Genomic DNA, 14,661 nt, shown 5'->3' on the forward strand with positions numbered 1-14,661 from the left:
TGAAAATTGCTTGGTCTTGGTTATGCACTGCTCTATACAGAGAAAGAAATCAGAAGGCTATTTTAATATACATTCTGATTAATGAACTTTGCCAAGAAAAAAGAAAAGAAATCCTAAACTTGGCAATTCAATTTAGGTAACGTGTCATCAATTAGCCATTTTGTCAACCATTTATATGCTGCTTGTGTCAAATGAACTCCATCCCAACTTATGAAAGTACCAGGTTTACCACAGATTGGCACTCCAGGAGCTCCACATATTCTACTTTTGTCATAATTATAATCTCCCCCTATTCCACAACAAGCTTTTTGTAGAGAATTTTTTCCAAATCCTGCACATTTCAATCAAATAAGTGTCATTACATGTGGCTTTAAGTTACTTATATTGAAGGGAGTATAATTAAACTCCCATCGTCGAAAATTATAGTATATAAATTTGTCAAATTTATTGTATGTTACGAATTTATTCTTAGAAAGCACAAATCGATCACTTCAAGAGGGGTGCTCGGGAAGAAAAATTGGTGGGGAAAGAATCAATTTATGAAATTTAAGTAAGAACTTAGAGCAAACAATTTTTTGTTAAACGAAAAAAATTAGGGATAAAAATTTTAAAATAGAAAAAGATTGAATTTTGAGCACTATACTTACCAAGATTTGTGGCATCTTTCAGAAGCCATTGATACGCATTATAATAGTCACCATAAATGAGTATAATTTTTGGAGAGTCCTTCTTCAGGTCTTGAATGGCTTTTTGCAAATGATCATTGTAGAAGATTGCTAAGTTATTTAAATCTTTCAAGCAATGGTACTCATTGTAGGCAGTTGAATTAGTGGTAGAAAACGTTGTTAGCAAATTTGGTATACAACCAATTGGGAAATTTCCAGGAATAACAATTCGGACAGCCCCAAATCCAATGACTGCCTGAAAGAAGTATTGAGGAGTACTAATTAGCAAAATAATTTTGGTCGATAGACGGAGCATTAATCACAAATTGAGATGAAAAATGTACATTCTGGTTAACTACTGCTAAGTAAAATGTATGTAAAATATGTATAGTCAGACACCTCTATAATAACATCCGTATATAACAGTACCTTTCTGTAACAACCAACTTTTTCCAGGAACGATTTTTTATGTTATATTTTACTTCTGTCTAACAGCAACAACCAACTTTATAACAATACTCTCTTTGTAAAATTACCTCACATATAACAACTATCTTTTTTATTTTTTTGTAATATAATAATTAATCATCTTTATAAAAATAGAATATCTATGATTACCAATAATAAGTGTAGAGATTTTTGAGCAAATATTTGATCCTTTAATACACTATTTACGACAAAGAATATCGTTTGAATATATATATATATATATATATATTCATTATTAATAGATTTTCTTCATTATACAAAGTGTGATTAAGCTTAGAATTTGACAATTAAAAATAAAAAATTAGATTTTATGATCTTTTTTGCCTATAACAGCAAAATATTATTTAAATATCAATGTTGTTATAGGTGTATAACAGTCATTCTCTATAACAACCAAAAATTTTCAAACCAACGATGCTGTTATAGAGAGGTTTGACTGTATATCATACATTTATGGATTTAGTGCAAATATTAAATCAATACACATAAATTTTAATGTTGTTAAATATAAACATCTAAGTTTCATATATTAAAAACAGAGAAAATGAGAACACATACTTTAACAGCATTAATAATGATCTGAACAATTTCAGGGACCATAGCTCTCAACTCTTCTATGGGTTTACCCTGCAATAAACCATAATTAATTTCATTTCCTCCTATTTCTCCAACCAGGAAAAGTGCCCTTTTTAGGTCTTCTGAGCAATCTAGCAAAAAACAAGGAAAATAAATAAGTAGAAGGAAAACAGAAGCATTAGATTGTAATATCAATTATAATTCCTTTTAAATATAATTACCAGCACTAGAGCATGTGGATTTGAAATGAGAAAACATCCAATCAAGTTGCACACTTAATGAACTATTGGTGATCAGTGAATTAGAACTAATCTTCTTCTCTACCATGATTTCAGTTGGTAAAGCAGTAGCTCCTGCTACTGCAAAATTTGCTCCATGTGTAAAATTCGCATTTTGATCCTTGTAGGGATTTAGCAGAGGAAGACCACATCCCTGTGCTGTAGATATTGACATAGCATAAAGTATCCATTAAAAAGTGAGCACTTTAGTGATACAACGGGTAAAGTTCGATGACTTTAATGATACAAAAGGCAGGTTTGCGACGAATAAAATGGATAAAGTTCAGTGGACACTCGTGAAATTAACCTCAAATTCAAAGGTTTAAGGCAGTTTTGTGACGGATAAAATGGATAGAGTTCAGTGGACGCGTGAAATTAACTCAAATTCAAAGGTTTATCATGGCCAATTAAAGCTTCACGAAAAAATTGGAAAATCCTAAGATAAAGAAGTTGTGTACCTATGAAATCGATCATGAGCAAACCGTCAGAACATCGTCCAGTTGATTTATTCTGGGGAAAGTTTTGACCATAAGGAAGTTTTGCAAATGGAGAGAATGCTCCGAGGAAGCTCTCTCTGATGAAGTTTCCAGTATCAGAAAGTGAATCACCCAACTGATATATTTTATCAAATTTGCATTTCATCAATGGAGGAACTTCAACCATTAGCTGAGCGTCACTCTTCAAAAGAACCAAGAAAAAAACAATGGTAAGAACTTGTAAGAGAAGCACCTGAATGGTCAATGCCATAGCTCAATTAGTAATGAAATATCTCAAGAATTATGATAGCAGCTAGTACATTATATTTATGTTATGTTGAGTGAGGTAGTGTACATATTGCTAAATTCTTGTTTAGGTGACCAACTCTTTAATTGTTCCATCTTTGTCTGTTTTTCTTGAACCAAGATCACTCAGTTCTTTTTTAGTTTCAATTTTAGTTGACCATGTTTAACAAACTACTGACGTTTCATTGAATGATTTTGATTTGGCCAACCACATAGCCTACACGTTATATTAGCCATCTCAACACAATGTTCTTTTGGGCTCATTGTGTTGAGAGTTCTTCTGGGCTCATTATTGGACGGACTTTTAGGATAAATTTCATAAATAGTCACATAATTATGTTTTTGGGAATAAACCCGTCACAGAAATAATATTCCCGGTATTTACAGCGGAATAATAATGCAGCACCGTGATATGGTTAATCAACAAGAATAAAAAGAGAGCGATAATGACACCAAGATTTTTACGTGGAAACCCAAAAGGAAAAAACCACAGGCCAAGAGGAGCAACTGATATCACTATAGCAAGGATTTTTTACACTTTGTAGGTCTGGGTAAAATATTCCGAAGACCACTACACACTCAAAAGAAATAACCCTCTTTTAAGATTTTCCCACCTCACTACAATATCGCTCACACTCTTTATTTTTCCTCACAGACTATTTTCTTATTTGTGAATGCCTCACTTTTCTTTCTCTCTTTGTTGGTGTGTTTAAAGAAGTGAGGGAGCTCCTCCTTTTATAGGAGAAAAATACTTGGCCTCTAAGCACAAAAATAGAAAAAGGAAAAGAATGAAAAAGTTGTCTTCCACAATTTTTTCCTTGCTCTCCAAGTTCAATTTGTAGCCAACTAAATTGGCACATGCCAATTACCACCAACGGGCTGGACTTCATGAATCTCCCCTTCCAGTCTCATTCACCTGAAGGAGGCAACGCCGGGCTTCTAGTTTGAGTGCATGCCGACAAGTTCCTTGCATAGCTCGAACTTGTCTTTTGGTACCACCTTGGTCAACATATCTGAAGGATTCTCACTTGTACGGATCTTCTTGACCTGCATAGATTCTTCCTCTATCTTTTCTCGAATCCAGTGATATCTCACATCGATGTGCTTCGTCCTTGCATGGTACATGGAGTTCTTACTCAAGTATATTGCACTTTGACTGTCACAATAGACGACATACTCCTCCTGATGAAATCCAAGCTCTTGAAGGAACCGTTTCAGCCATATCATCTCCTTGCCAGCTTCTGTAGCGGCAATGTACTCTGCTTCAGTTGTAGAGAGTGCGACACACTTCTGCAACTTCGACTGCTATGATATAGCTCCCCCTGAAAATGTGAACAGGTATCCAGTAGTAGATTTACGATTATCAAGATCACTTGCCATATCAGCATCTGTGTAACCCTTCAATACTGGATCAGATCCTCCGAAACACAAACAGTCTCAGTAGTACCTCTCAGGTACCTGAGTATCCACTTGACTGCTTCCCAGTGTTCTTTTCTAGGATTTTCAAGAAATCTGCTAGCAACACCAACTGCATGAGCAATATCAGGTCTAGTGCATACCATTGCATACATCAAGCTTCCAACTGCTGACGAATAAGGAACTTTGGCTATGCCCTCTTTCTCCTCTTTTGTTGTAGGACACATCTGCTTGTTCAACTTCAGATGACTAGGAAGAGGCATGCTAACGAGTTTAGCACTCTTCATGTTAAAGCGTTCTAGTACACGTTCAATGTACTTCTGCTGAGATAGCCACAACTTTCTGCTTGTTCGTTCTCGAACAATCTTCATCCACAGAATTTATTGTGGTGGGCCCAAGTCCTTCATGTCAAATGACTTGGACAGATCTCCCTTCAACTTGGCAATCAACTCCTTGTCTTGTCCTGCAATTAACATGTCATCCACATACAACAACAAAATAATAAAGTTGTTGTCAGAAAATCTTTTGAAGTATACACATGGATCAGAATAGGTCTTTGTGTAAGTTTGACTTTTCATGAATGAATCAAACTTCTTGTACCACTGCCTTGGTGCCTGCTTCAACCCATAAAGACTCTTATTCAATTTGCACACCATGTGTTTCTTTCCTGTTACTTCAAATCCTTCTGGCTGCTCCATATAAATCTCTTCTTCTAAATCTCCGTGAAGAAATGCAGTTTTCACGTCCAACTACTCCACTTCAAGATCCAGGCTAGCTGCTAAGCTCAAAACTGTTCGAATAGAAGTCATTTTGACAACAGGTGAGAAAATTTCGTCAAAATCACTACCTTTCGTTTGTTCGAAGCCTTTTACCACTAATCGAGCTTTGTATCTAACTAGCTTGCCATTTCCATCTTTCTTGAGCTTAAAGACCCACTTGCATTTGAGTGATCTTTTACCCTTTGGAAGTTCAACCAGCTTGTACGTGCCATTTTTCTGTAGAGAGTCCATCTCTTCTTGCATGGCTTTCATCCACTGGCTCTTTTCTAGATGGGACAGCACCTCCTTCAGACTTTCTGGTTCCCCCTCATCACTAATGAGGACATACTCTGAGGACGGGTACTTGGTTGACTCTACCCTTTGCCTTTCTGATCTCCTCAGAGGTTGAGATTGTTCTTCTTGTTTCTGAGTAGGGTACCCTACTTGCTAGACATAATCACCAACTTGCTACCCCTGCTCAGCAATCTCATCAGGTTGCTCCCCTTGCTCGGCAACCTCGTCGGTCGTACTTTCTGCACATCTGGGATGGTTAGAAGGAATGGTAATAAGGTTTGGGACTATACCATTCTTGGCCTTCTCTGACACATCATCAGCATTTCCAACTTCACTTTCTCGAAAGACTACGTCTCTGCTTCTGATGACCTTCTTTTTTACAAGATCCCACAGTCTGTACCCGAACTCTTCATCTCCATATCTGATGAATGTGCAGGGAACGGATTTATCATCTAGCTTTGTTCTCTGCTCCTTCGGTACATGTGCAAAAGCTCTGTAACCGAACGCCTTCAAATGCGAGTAGGACACCTCCTTATTGGTCCAAACTCTCTTTGGGATGTCAAACTCCAATGGAACTGATGAACTCCTATTGATCAGATAACAGGCTGTCTGAACTACTTCACCCCAGAATGACTTAGGCAGTTTAGCCATTCTGAGCATGCTTCTCACCTTCTCAATAATGGTGCGATTCATCCTCTCAGCTATACCATTATGTTGTGGGGTTAAAGGAACTGTCTTTTCATGTCTGATCCCATGGCTTGAACAGTACCCTTCAAATTCCCTTGAAGTGTACTTACCTCTATTGTCACTGCGGAGACGCTTTAGCTTTCGACCCGTCTGCCTCTCCACCAGAGCATGAAATATCTGGAAAACTTGAAACACCTGATCTTTGGTTTTCAAGATATAAACCCACAATTTTCGTGAAGCATCATTAATAAAAGTAACAAAACATTTGTTACCACCTATCGATTCTATCTCCATTGGACCACAAACATCAGAATATACCAAATCAAGTATATTCAATTTTCTTTCAGACGATGTCTGAAATGAGACTCTATGCTGTTTACCAAATAAACAATAGTCACAAGGTTTTATCGTTGTATCTTTGGAAAAATAAATTAGTGATTTCTTGGAAAGAATTTGCAATCCTTTCTCGCTCATATGACCCATTCTTCTATGCCACAAATCTGCAAAAATCTCATCTTGAGCCGCATTCAATTCACCTCGGCATATTTCTGCATTTGTCGTGTATAACGTGCCACGAGCAACTCCTTTTGCAATCACCAATGAACCCTTGGTGAGTCTCCATTTTCGATTTGCAAAATAGTTCTCATATCCATCTCGGTCCAAAGCAATTCCCGAGATCAAGTTCAACCTCAAATCAGGTACACAGCTCACGTCCTGCTAGGGCTGGGCGTTCGGTATTTTCAAATTTTGGGTTCGGTAATTCGGTAATCGGTAATTCAAAGTATATACCAAATACCGAACTTTCAAAATTCGGTTCGGTAATTCGGTAATCGGTAAATCAAACTTCGGTTCGGTACGGTATTCGGTAATACCATATTTGAAACGTTTGGAAGAGAAATATTTGTTAGTATATATAACCGAACAGATCCAATAAGTAATTTGTTTTAGGACAAAAGTGTAAAGACTAAAGAGAGTTGTGACAGAGACTATAAACTTTAACAGTTGATCTAAGAAGGTTAAATGATTTCGACAAATCAAACTTTTACTCTCCCTTATTCATATCATTACATCCATACCTGAAGCATTGCCCATCCTTTTGGTATCTCTGAAGCCAATAGTAACAGCCAAGCACAGTAACATTAAGGTCCAATTGATCTCTGGAATATAAATCTGTCCATGTATTTTTGATGACGTATTCACTATTTTAACTTTAGGAAAGCAACCTAAAGAGGAGCATTGTTTAATAATTGAAAAGGTTCCAGTGATGATGGCTTGGCTCCCCACCACAGCAGCAAGTATAGCAATCACTAGTGTTTGTATCTGCAAAGTTCAAACATTTTACCCTATGTGATATTTCAAATAAACAAGGCCTTAAAGAGATCTGGAAAAGGACCCTTCACACATTTCTGAACTTCGAATTTATACAGATTATGCATGTAGAAGAAGCATTGGCAAAATAAGGGAGATAAGTTGGTCAACAGCCAACAAATACACCTATACACTCTATAGATCACTCTGTAAATAAAATCGAAAAGAAAAAACCATCTTCCATGCTGCTTCTCCGTCCATCTAGAAAGAAAGGAGATGTTCGATCTTCACAATGATCAGTTAGCAAGTGTATGTATATTTAGCTTAATCTCCACAGTCAAAGGATCTTGCTTCCTAGACATGGTGGCACAGCTTGGAAAACAAACAAACCACAAAGAACCAAGTGTTACATATTTTCCACATGTAAGGTAGAACCACAAAGAACCAAATATATTGGAAAACCTAAAGTTTGACAAGAATTTAGAAGTTAGGTCGGGGTACCTTAAGAACATATAAGAGCTTCGAATTTTCTGTAACAAAAGGACGCATACTGAAAAGCCTCGAGCAAGCTTCAGTCTCCTCTGTATTCAATTGTTTGAACTCTCCACATAGAAGATAGAACAACTTAGTGGACATGGTTCTACTTTATCTTGAAAAAGTGATTCATGTTCCTTACTGGATGTGCAATGCCCTAAAAAAGTGAAAAAGTGATTCATGTTCCTTTCAGACACTAATTTATCATAAACCTCACCATAAAAGTATTGGTATCTCAGTGAAAATGCAGATATAAAAGACAAAAAAAGGAGAAAATCTGCAACCCATTTAATTTCCCAGAAACGAAAGAGACAATTTTAACAAATATCTTTCTTTCTTTCTCTCCCAAATATAATTGCTATGGATACTATCCATTCATATCTTTCTCTCCCAAAAACAACAACAACGAAGCATTGGAAGTGTAAAACAAAATCAAAAAATACAATACGGAAGCTATTAAAGAAGCTTAAATAAGTTCTATTTTCTAAATTGTTATACTATGTTTCTCCTATGTCCTTTCTTCAACTTAAACAAAAAAAACAAAACAACTTAAATTTTCCCTTTTCTGTATGACTACACCCATATTCCCTGATGCCCTTCCCACATCAGCATGAACAATATATGAAATACAAAAAGAAAACGAATTGAATAGATGAATACCCCAAGGCCCAAGCTCCCAACATGAACCACAAGATAAAAAAAAATCAAGAAAGGACCCAAGTAAGTAGACAGAGAACAACAGATAAAAAAATTCACCAGTTACCTCACGGAAGAAGAAGGAGGAGGTACGAAGATGGAGCAGAATCAGAAATTAAGATGGAGAAATCATAGGCTTTGGATGAGAAATTTGGATGAAGACGACAGGGATGAATAGAAAGGGAAATGAGATGAAGGTGGTGATTGGTGAAGTACTGAAGTAGTGAAGTGTTAGGTCTTAACTTTTAAGACTCTTAGCCTAAAATATTGGTATTGGTAATTTAACGGATTTGGGCTCTTAACTCTTGATTTTTACGGATTTGGGCTGGAGTTAAAATATTTTTACAATGGGCCTTTAGCCCTTTACTCCTTTAGGCCCTACAGACGTATAGTATTGGGAATTTAATTTCGGTACTCGGTATTTACCGAATACCGAAAAATACCGAATACCGAAACCGAAATACCGAATTTTATATTTTAGTACCGAATACCGAACCGAATTACCGAATACCGAAATACCGAAATAGCCGGTTCGGTTCGGTACTTCGGTTTTCGGTATTTTATGCCCAGCCCTACGTCCTGTAGAACCAATGTGCATCTGACATTTGTCTTGATACAAATGTCTCCGATCCCCGCGATCTTTGAGTAACTTGTGTTACCCATTTTCACAGTGCCGAAATCACCTGCTATATATCTGTAAAAAAGATCTCTTACCAGTGTGGCATGGTAAGATGCTGTTGTGTCAACTAACCATTCCGACTCTGAACCTGCCAAGTGCACGCATTCCTCTTTCTCGTTTATGAAGAGAATAACATTATCATTGTTTTGCACCGTAGCAGCTGTGTTGTCGTCATTCTTCTGGCCACTACTTTCACCTTTGCCCCTTTTAGATTTGGACAATCTCTTTTGTAGTGACCTGGTTGATCGCAATTGTAGCAATTTCTGGCTTTTGATTTGGATCGAATCTTAGATTTCCCACGAGCTCCAGATCTACCATAGTTGCTCGAACCCCTTTGGTAACCCCTGCATCTACTTTCTGTGATGAGAGCCTAACTATGATTTTTCAGGCTTCTTTCTCATCTTCTCATTGAGTAGAAGAACTGATGTGACATCCTTCAGCTTGATTGAGTCCTTACCATGCAAGATGGTTGTTGCCAAATTGTCATAAGATGATGGCAACGAGTTCAGGAGCACGATGACTTTATCTTCCTCCTCGATATTTACTCCGAGGTTGGCCAGCTGCGTGATTAATCCATTAAGCACATTTAAATATGACAAAAAAATTGTACCTTCACCCATATGCAGGGCGTATAACTGTTTCTTTAGGTATAATATGTTTGTCAGCGTCTTGGACATGTATAGGTTTTCCAACCTTGTCCAAATACCACATGCGTTCTCTTCATCGATGATGTTATTGACCACATCATCTGTTAAGTGCAACCTGATTGCACTAGCTGCCTTTTCATCCATTTCTTCCCAATCCTCAACTTTCATGGATTCGGGCTTTTTGGATTTTTCCACTAGTGTCTTGTGCAATCCTTATTGGATAAGCAAATCTCTCATCCTTCTCTGCCATGTTGAGAAACCGCTATCACCGTTGAATTTTGCTACCTCGTACTTTACTCCAGACATTTTTTTTTTCACTGAGTATAGTACGGCGCACCGCAAAAAATATTTCTGTGAATGAGCAGAACCTGTGATCTGATACCAGTTGTTAAGAATAAACCCGCCATAGAAATAATATTCCCGGTATTTACAGCGGAATAATAATGTAGCACCGTGATATGGTTAATCAACAAGAATAAAAAGAGCGATAATGACACCAAGATTTTTACGTGGAAACCCAAAAGGGAAAAACAGGCCAGGAGGAGCAATTGATATCACTATAGCAAGGATTTTTTACACTTTGTATCTGAGTAAAATACTCCGAAGACCACTACACACTCAAAAGAAATAACCCTCTTTTAAAATTTTCCCACCTCACTACAATATCGCTCACACTCTCTATTTTTCCTCACAGACTATATTCTTATCTGTGAATGCCTCACTCTTCTTTCTCTCTTTGTTGGTGTGTTTAAAGAAGTAAGGGAGCTCCTCCTTTTATAGGAGAAAAATACTTGACCTCCAAGCATAAAAATAGAAAAAGGAAAAGAATGAAAAATTTGTCTTCCACAAATTTTTCCTTGCTCTCCAAGTTCAATTTGTAGCCAACTAAATTGGCACATGCCAACTACCACCAATGGGATGGACTTCATCAACTATGTTTTTTTATAATCAAAGTCACGTAACTATGTTTTCTAACAAAAAAATCACAAAACTTTCATTCCACTAACACAAAAGTAACAAGTATTGAAAAATCTAATCTTGTATAAATTTGAGAGGATGCACATCTTTAGCTATACAATGCTTAATTATGTATCCATTTTACAAAAAATTGGACTGCGTGTGCACTTCATGGAGGATCAAAAGTGAAATCCTTCTTTCTTCTATTGGAGAATCTTATAGCTGGTAGGCTTCATCTAAATGTGGTCATTCGCACGAATGCCATTATCTTGGGTTGGTGTTTAATTTTTGTCCCTCAAATCGTTGGTCTTTAATTTTTGTTCCTATAGAAAAGGCTTCTTTTTTTTTTTTAGCACCCATAGTGGGTGTGCAAATATCCTTATAATTCATGGCGCACACACCCATCTTGGGTGTTACAGAAAAGTTCTCTAAACTTATGCCGGTCTAATTAGATACTACACAACTTATGCCAGATAACTTAATTCCTACATAATTTATGTCGGACAAGACAAAAGTTCTATATACTTATGCCTTGCGAAACTAAGTTATAGATAAAGATACTTTTGGCCCACAAATTTTCATTAACTTAGAAGCAGCGGCAAAAATTAAAGACCACCCCGAAATAGGGACGATCCGCGCAAAAAATGTAAATGTAATATACTTTTGGCTTGGAAAAACTTTTCACTAAATCCATGAGGGTCTGGGTCACTGTCTAGATCCATATAAATTACTAAAAATTTTGTTATTTTCACTTTGGCAAGAAACTAAGATTTTGAACTTAAACATGGCAGTTCAACTAGGGTAACATGTCATCAATTGGCCATCTTGCTAACCAATTGTATGCTGCTTGTGTCAAATGAATTCCATCCCAACTGATGTGAGTACTAGGGTCAACACCCACTGGGACACCTGGATCACCATAGTTTTTATTTTTGTCATAATTATAGTCTCATCCTATTTCACAACATGCTTTCTGTAGAGTGTTTTTGTCCGATCCTGCAATGTATTTCAATTAAGAAAAGTTTGTAAATGCATATATTAAAATCATTGGGAATTGTTAATTTACAATACTGAAAACTTTACTGGGCAAGAAAAAATAGAAAAAAGCACTTATGATTATAAGTAGGAAATTTACAACATTTTAGCACTAACCAAGACTCGCGGCATTTTGTAGGAGCCACAGATAGGCATTGTAGTAGACACCATAAATGAGTGTAATGTTTGGATAATCTTTCTTCAGCTCATCAATGGCTTGCTGCAAATGATCGTTGTAGAAAATAGCCAAATTATTTAAATCTTTCAAGCAGTGATACTCATCGTAGGCAGCTGAGTCGTCGGTCATGAATTGCGTTAGTAAACTTGGGCCACAACCAAATGGAAAATTGCCCCAAAACCAATGACTCTCTGAATAAGGTAAATGGATCATTAGAAAATTTAATAATAATAATAATAATTTTACGATTTATGATTTGAAGCTACAATTTTACGATTTTCCAGTTTAAATAATGAACTTAAATATTTTTAAAAATTTATTTTGACATGAGCATTTTAAATATTGTACCAGATTCTCTAACTCGAGATCTACCATAACAGATTCATTAATTCATATAATCAACTATGCTGGAGAAAGGCATATGTTTATCGAATTTCTATATAACTTCTATAAATAATTACTATTTTGTAGCTTTACACGTAAAATCGACAATGATATATAGTCATCCTAAGAAAGATATACGTTGATCGAATTTCTATACAACTTCTACAAAATACTACTTTCATTGCAACAACTTCTTGATATGTAGGCAACTGTAAAAGTAAGGTGACTTCAATTTCTTAAAGATAAAAAGAAACTTCTAGACATGAAATATTTGCAGCCATAGCCAACGTTACTCATAGTCATACATAAACTATAAACAATAAAATCATCACGTTGAATATTGATATGAAAATCGTATTTACGTAACTAAATTTAATTGTCCAAACGATAATTATCTTTTGTTCAACAACTAAGTCGGCCGAATAGACATAATATTCATCGGTTTGAGCTTGCATTTTTCCCATTCAAATTTAGTATAACTCATTGCATACATATTTTAATATTATATGTACCATTTTAAAATATTTGTACCGATTAACATGGATATGCGTATAACGCACATAATAATAATAATAATAATAATAATAATAATAATAATAATAATAATAATAATAATAATAATAATAATAATAATTCTGTGTATCTAAATGCCAGCTAACAAGACAAGATTTGTTGATTTACCACTAACATTTTTAAAGCATTGCATGATATACTTTTGAAAAGTCAACGTTTGCTTTCTTTCCTTTTGTCTTTATAACATGTATTTGAATATGTACAATTACACTCAACCAAAATTAATTAATGTATATATTCACTTCATTAAATCACTTAATTATGATAAATTAATTTATTTAGTGTAAATACCCGATGTGAGTAAATATTTATCGGGGCAGAATTTTAACGGCGCGGGACAGGAGTCACAGGGCAGACATAAAGAAAAAAGTTATACTTTATACCTTTGATGTAAACTACTTACAAAATTATTTTATAATCTGAGTACAAGCATTAGAAAAAAATTGTCAAAGTAATTTTACAATCATGCAAATCAAAGCCATATCGTAGAAAAGAGGGGGTTGCTCAGATGGTAAGCGTCCTCCACTTACAATCCGAAGGTTGCGAGTTCGAGTCACCAAGGGAGCAAAGGAGGGAGCTCCTGAGGGGAGAGGTTAAAAAAAAAACCATATTGTAAGCAAATTTATCAGGGAAATCATATTTTGCCGCAGAAATATATGGTTGTTTTCAGAAACCAAAGAAACTTTATTCTATCCTTTGATTGAAAGAAAATATAGTCAGATGGCTTGCACGACATTAGAGAATAATGCAGAAGGTTGTGAATTGGGTAATAAGAAAATGAAAGCAATCACTTCTCCAGTTGACTTCAGATGAAAAGGAGAAACAAGGCACCCAAAAAAAAAAACAGAAGATTGCATTAAACCTAGGGGCGAACCCACGTGGTGTCAAGTGGGTTCAATTCATCCGGAAATCTACCATTTATAGAAGCAAAAATATTATTAAATCTGACTATATAAAAGAATTGAATCCACTTGATACAAGCCTTCGGCGTACAGCAATGGTCAAGTGGGTTCAATCCGCAGTGACAACGTGGGATCGATTCCTTTTTATAACATTGCAAATTCATGAACGTAATGCTCATAACTTCCCTCTAGATCTAGCAGCTATCGAAGCTCCATCTACAAATGGATAAGATCCTAGTCTAGTTTATAGGAGGTTTTGAAAAGAAAGGAGCAATAATCATTTTCTTGTTCTATCAAGAAGGTGCTATTGCTCCTTCTTTTTTTTTTTATATTATTAATTTACTAGTATTTTACTTATATAGACTTTTTTGTTTACATTATAGAAAAAGAAGGAGAGTATTTGCCTGCATTTATTCATGATTGAGTATTCTATTTTGATTTTACAGAAAGAAAACAAAATAATTGACCATTAGACCAACTATATTCAATTAATGCAAGTCAACTGCTAGCTAGTAAAATTTATTACTTTTACATTGTCTTTCTTTATTCTATTTCATCTTTTATAGTTTGATTTCTTAATCAAATTTAATAATAATATTCTAAAATCTATTTTAGTTCAAAAAAAATTTAAACTTTTTATAAATTGAATTTTGGTACTCTGTTTCATAGTTTTTGTTACAACATATAGTTTGTAGTTAATTTTAGTTTAGTTCATTTTTATATTATTTTTGTTTTGTTTAAACATTTTGGTATTGTCTTTCGTTCGTAAATAACATTGATAATTATAAATGATTTTGTTTTATTACATAGAGCTATTAAAATA

The 14,661-nt window shown here is 35.3% G+C and overlaps 1 protein-coding gene across 1 annotated transcript; it reads right to left on the bottom strand.

Annotated features, from left to right (window-relative positions):
- LOC132645906 (acetylajmalan esterase-like) lies at positions 1-2,755 on the bottom strand. The gene is made up of 5 exons (XM_060363161.1): positions 2,467-2,755; positions 1,952-2,167; positions 1,713-1,861; positions 648-921; positions 1-331 (listed from the first exon to the last, which is right to left on the bottom strand). Exons 1-5 carry the CDS (start codon positions 2,753-2,755, stop codon positions 114-116), a joined length of 1,146 nt encoding a protein of 381 aa, XP_060219144.1. The 3' UTR covers positions 1-113.
- Between the last annotated feature and the right edge of the window lie 11,906 nt (positions 2,756-14,661).

Source organism: Lycium barbarum, chromosome 6, assembly GCF_019175385.1.
Source record: "Lycium barbarum isolate Lr01 chromosome 6, ASM1917538v2, whole genome shotgun sequence".
Lineage (NCBI taxonomy): Eukaryota > Viridiplantae > Streptophyta > Magnoliopsida > Solanales > Solanaceae > Lycium > Lycium barbarum.

Bases quoted from the DNA above. Each gene is read 5' to 3' on its own strand.
- LOC132645906 (XM_060363161.1), bottom strand. From the start codon at position 2,755: ATGGCATTGACCATTCAGGTGCTTCTCTTACAAGTTCTTACCATTGTT. The intron at 1,862-1,951 runs GTAATTATATTT...GTTTTTTGCTAG, and splicing joins ATCCACATGCTCTAGTGCTG to ATTGCTCAGAAGACCTAAAA. The intron at 922-1,712 runs GTATGTGTTCTC...TACTTCTTTCAG, and splicing joins TCATTATTAATGCTGTTAAA to GCAGTCATTGGATTTGGGGC.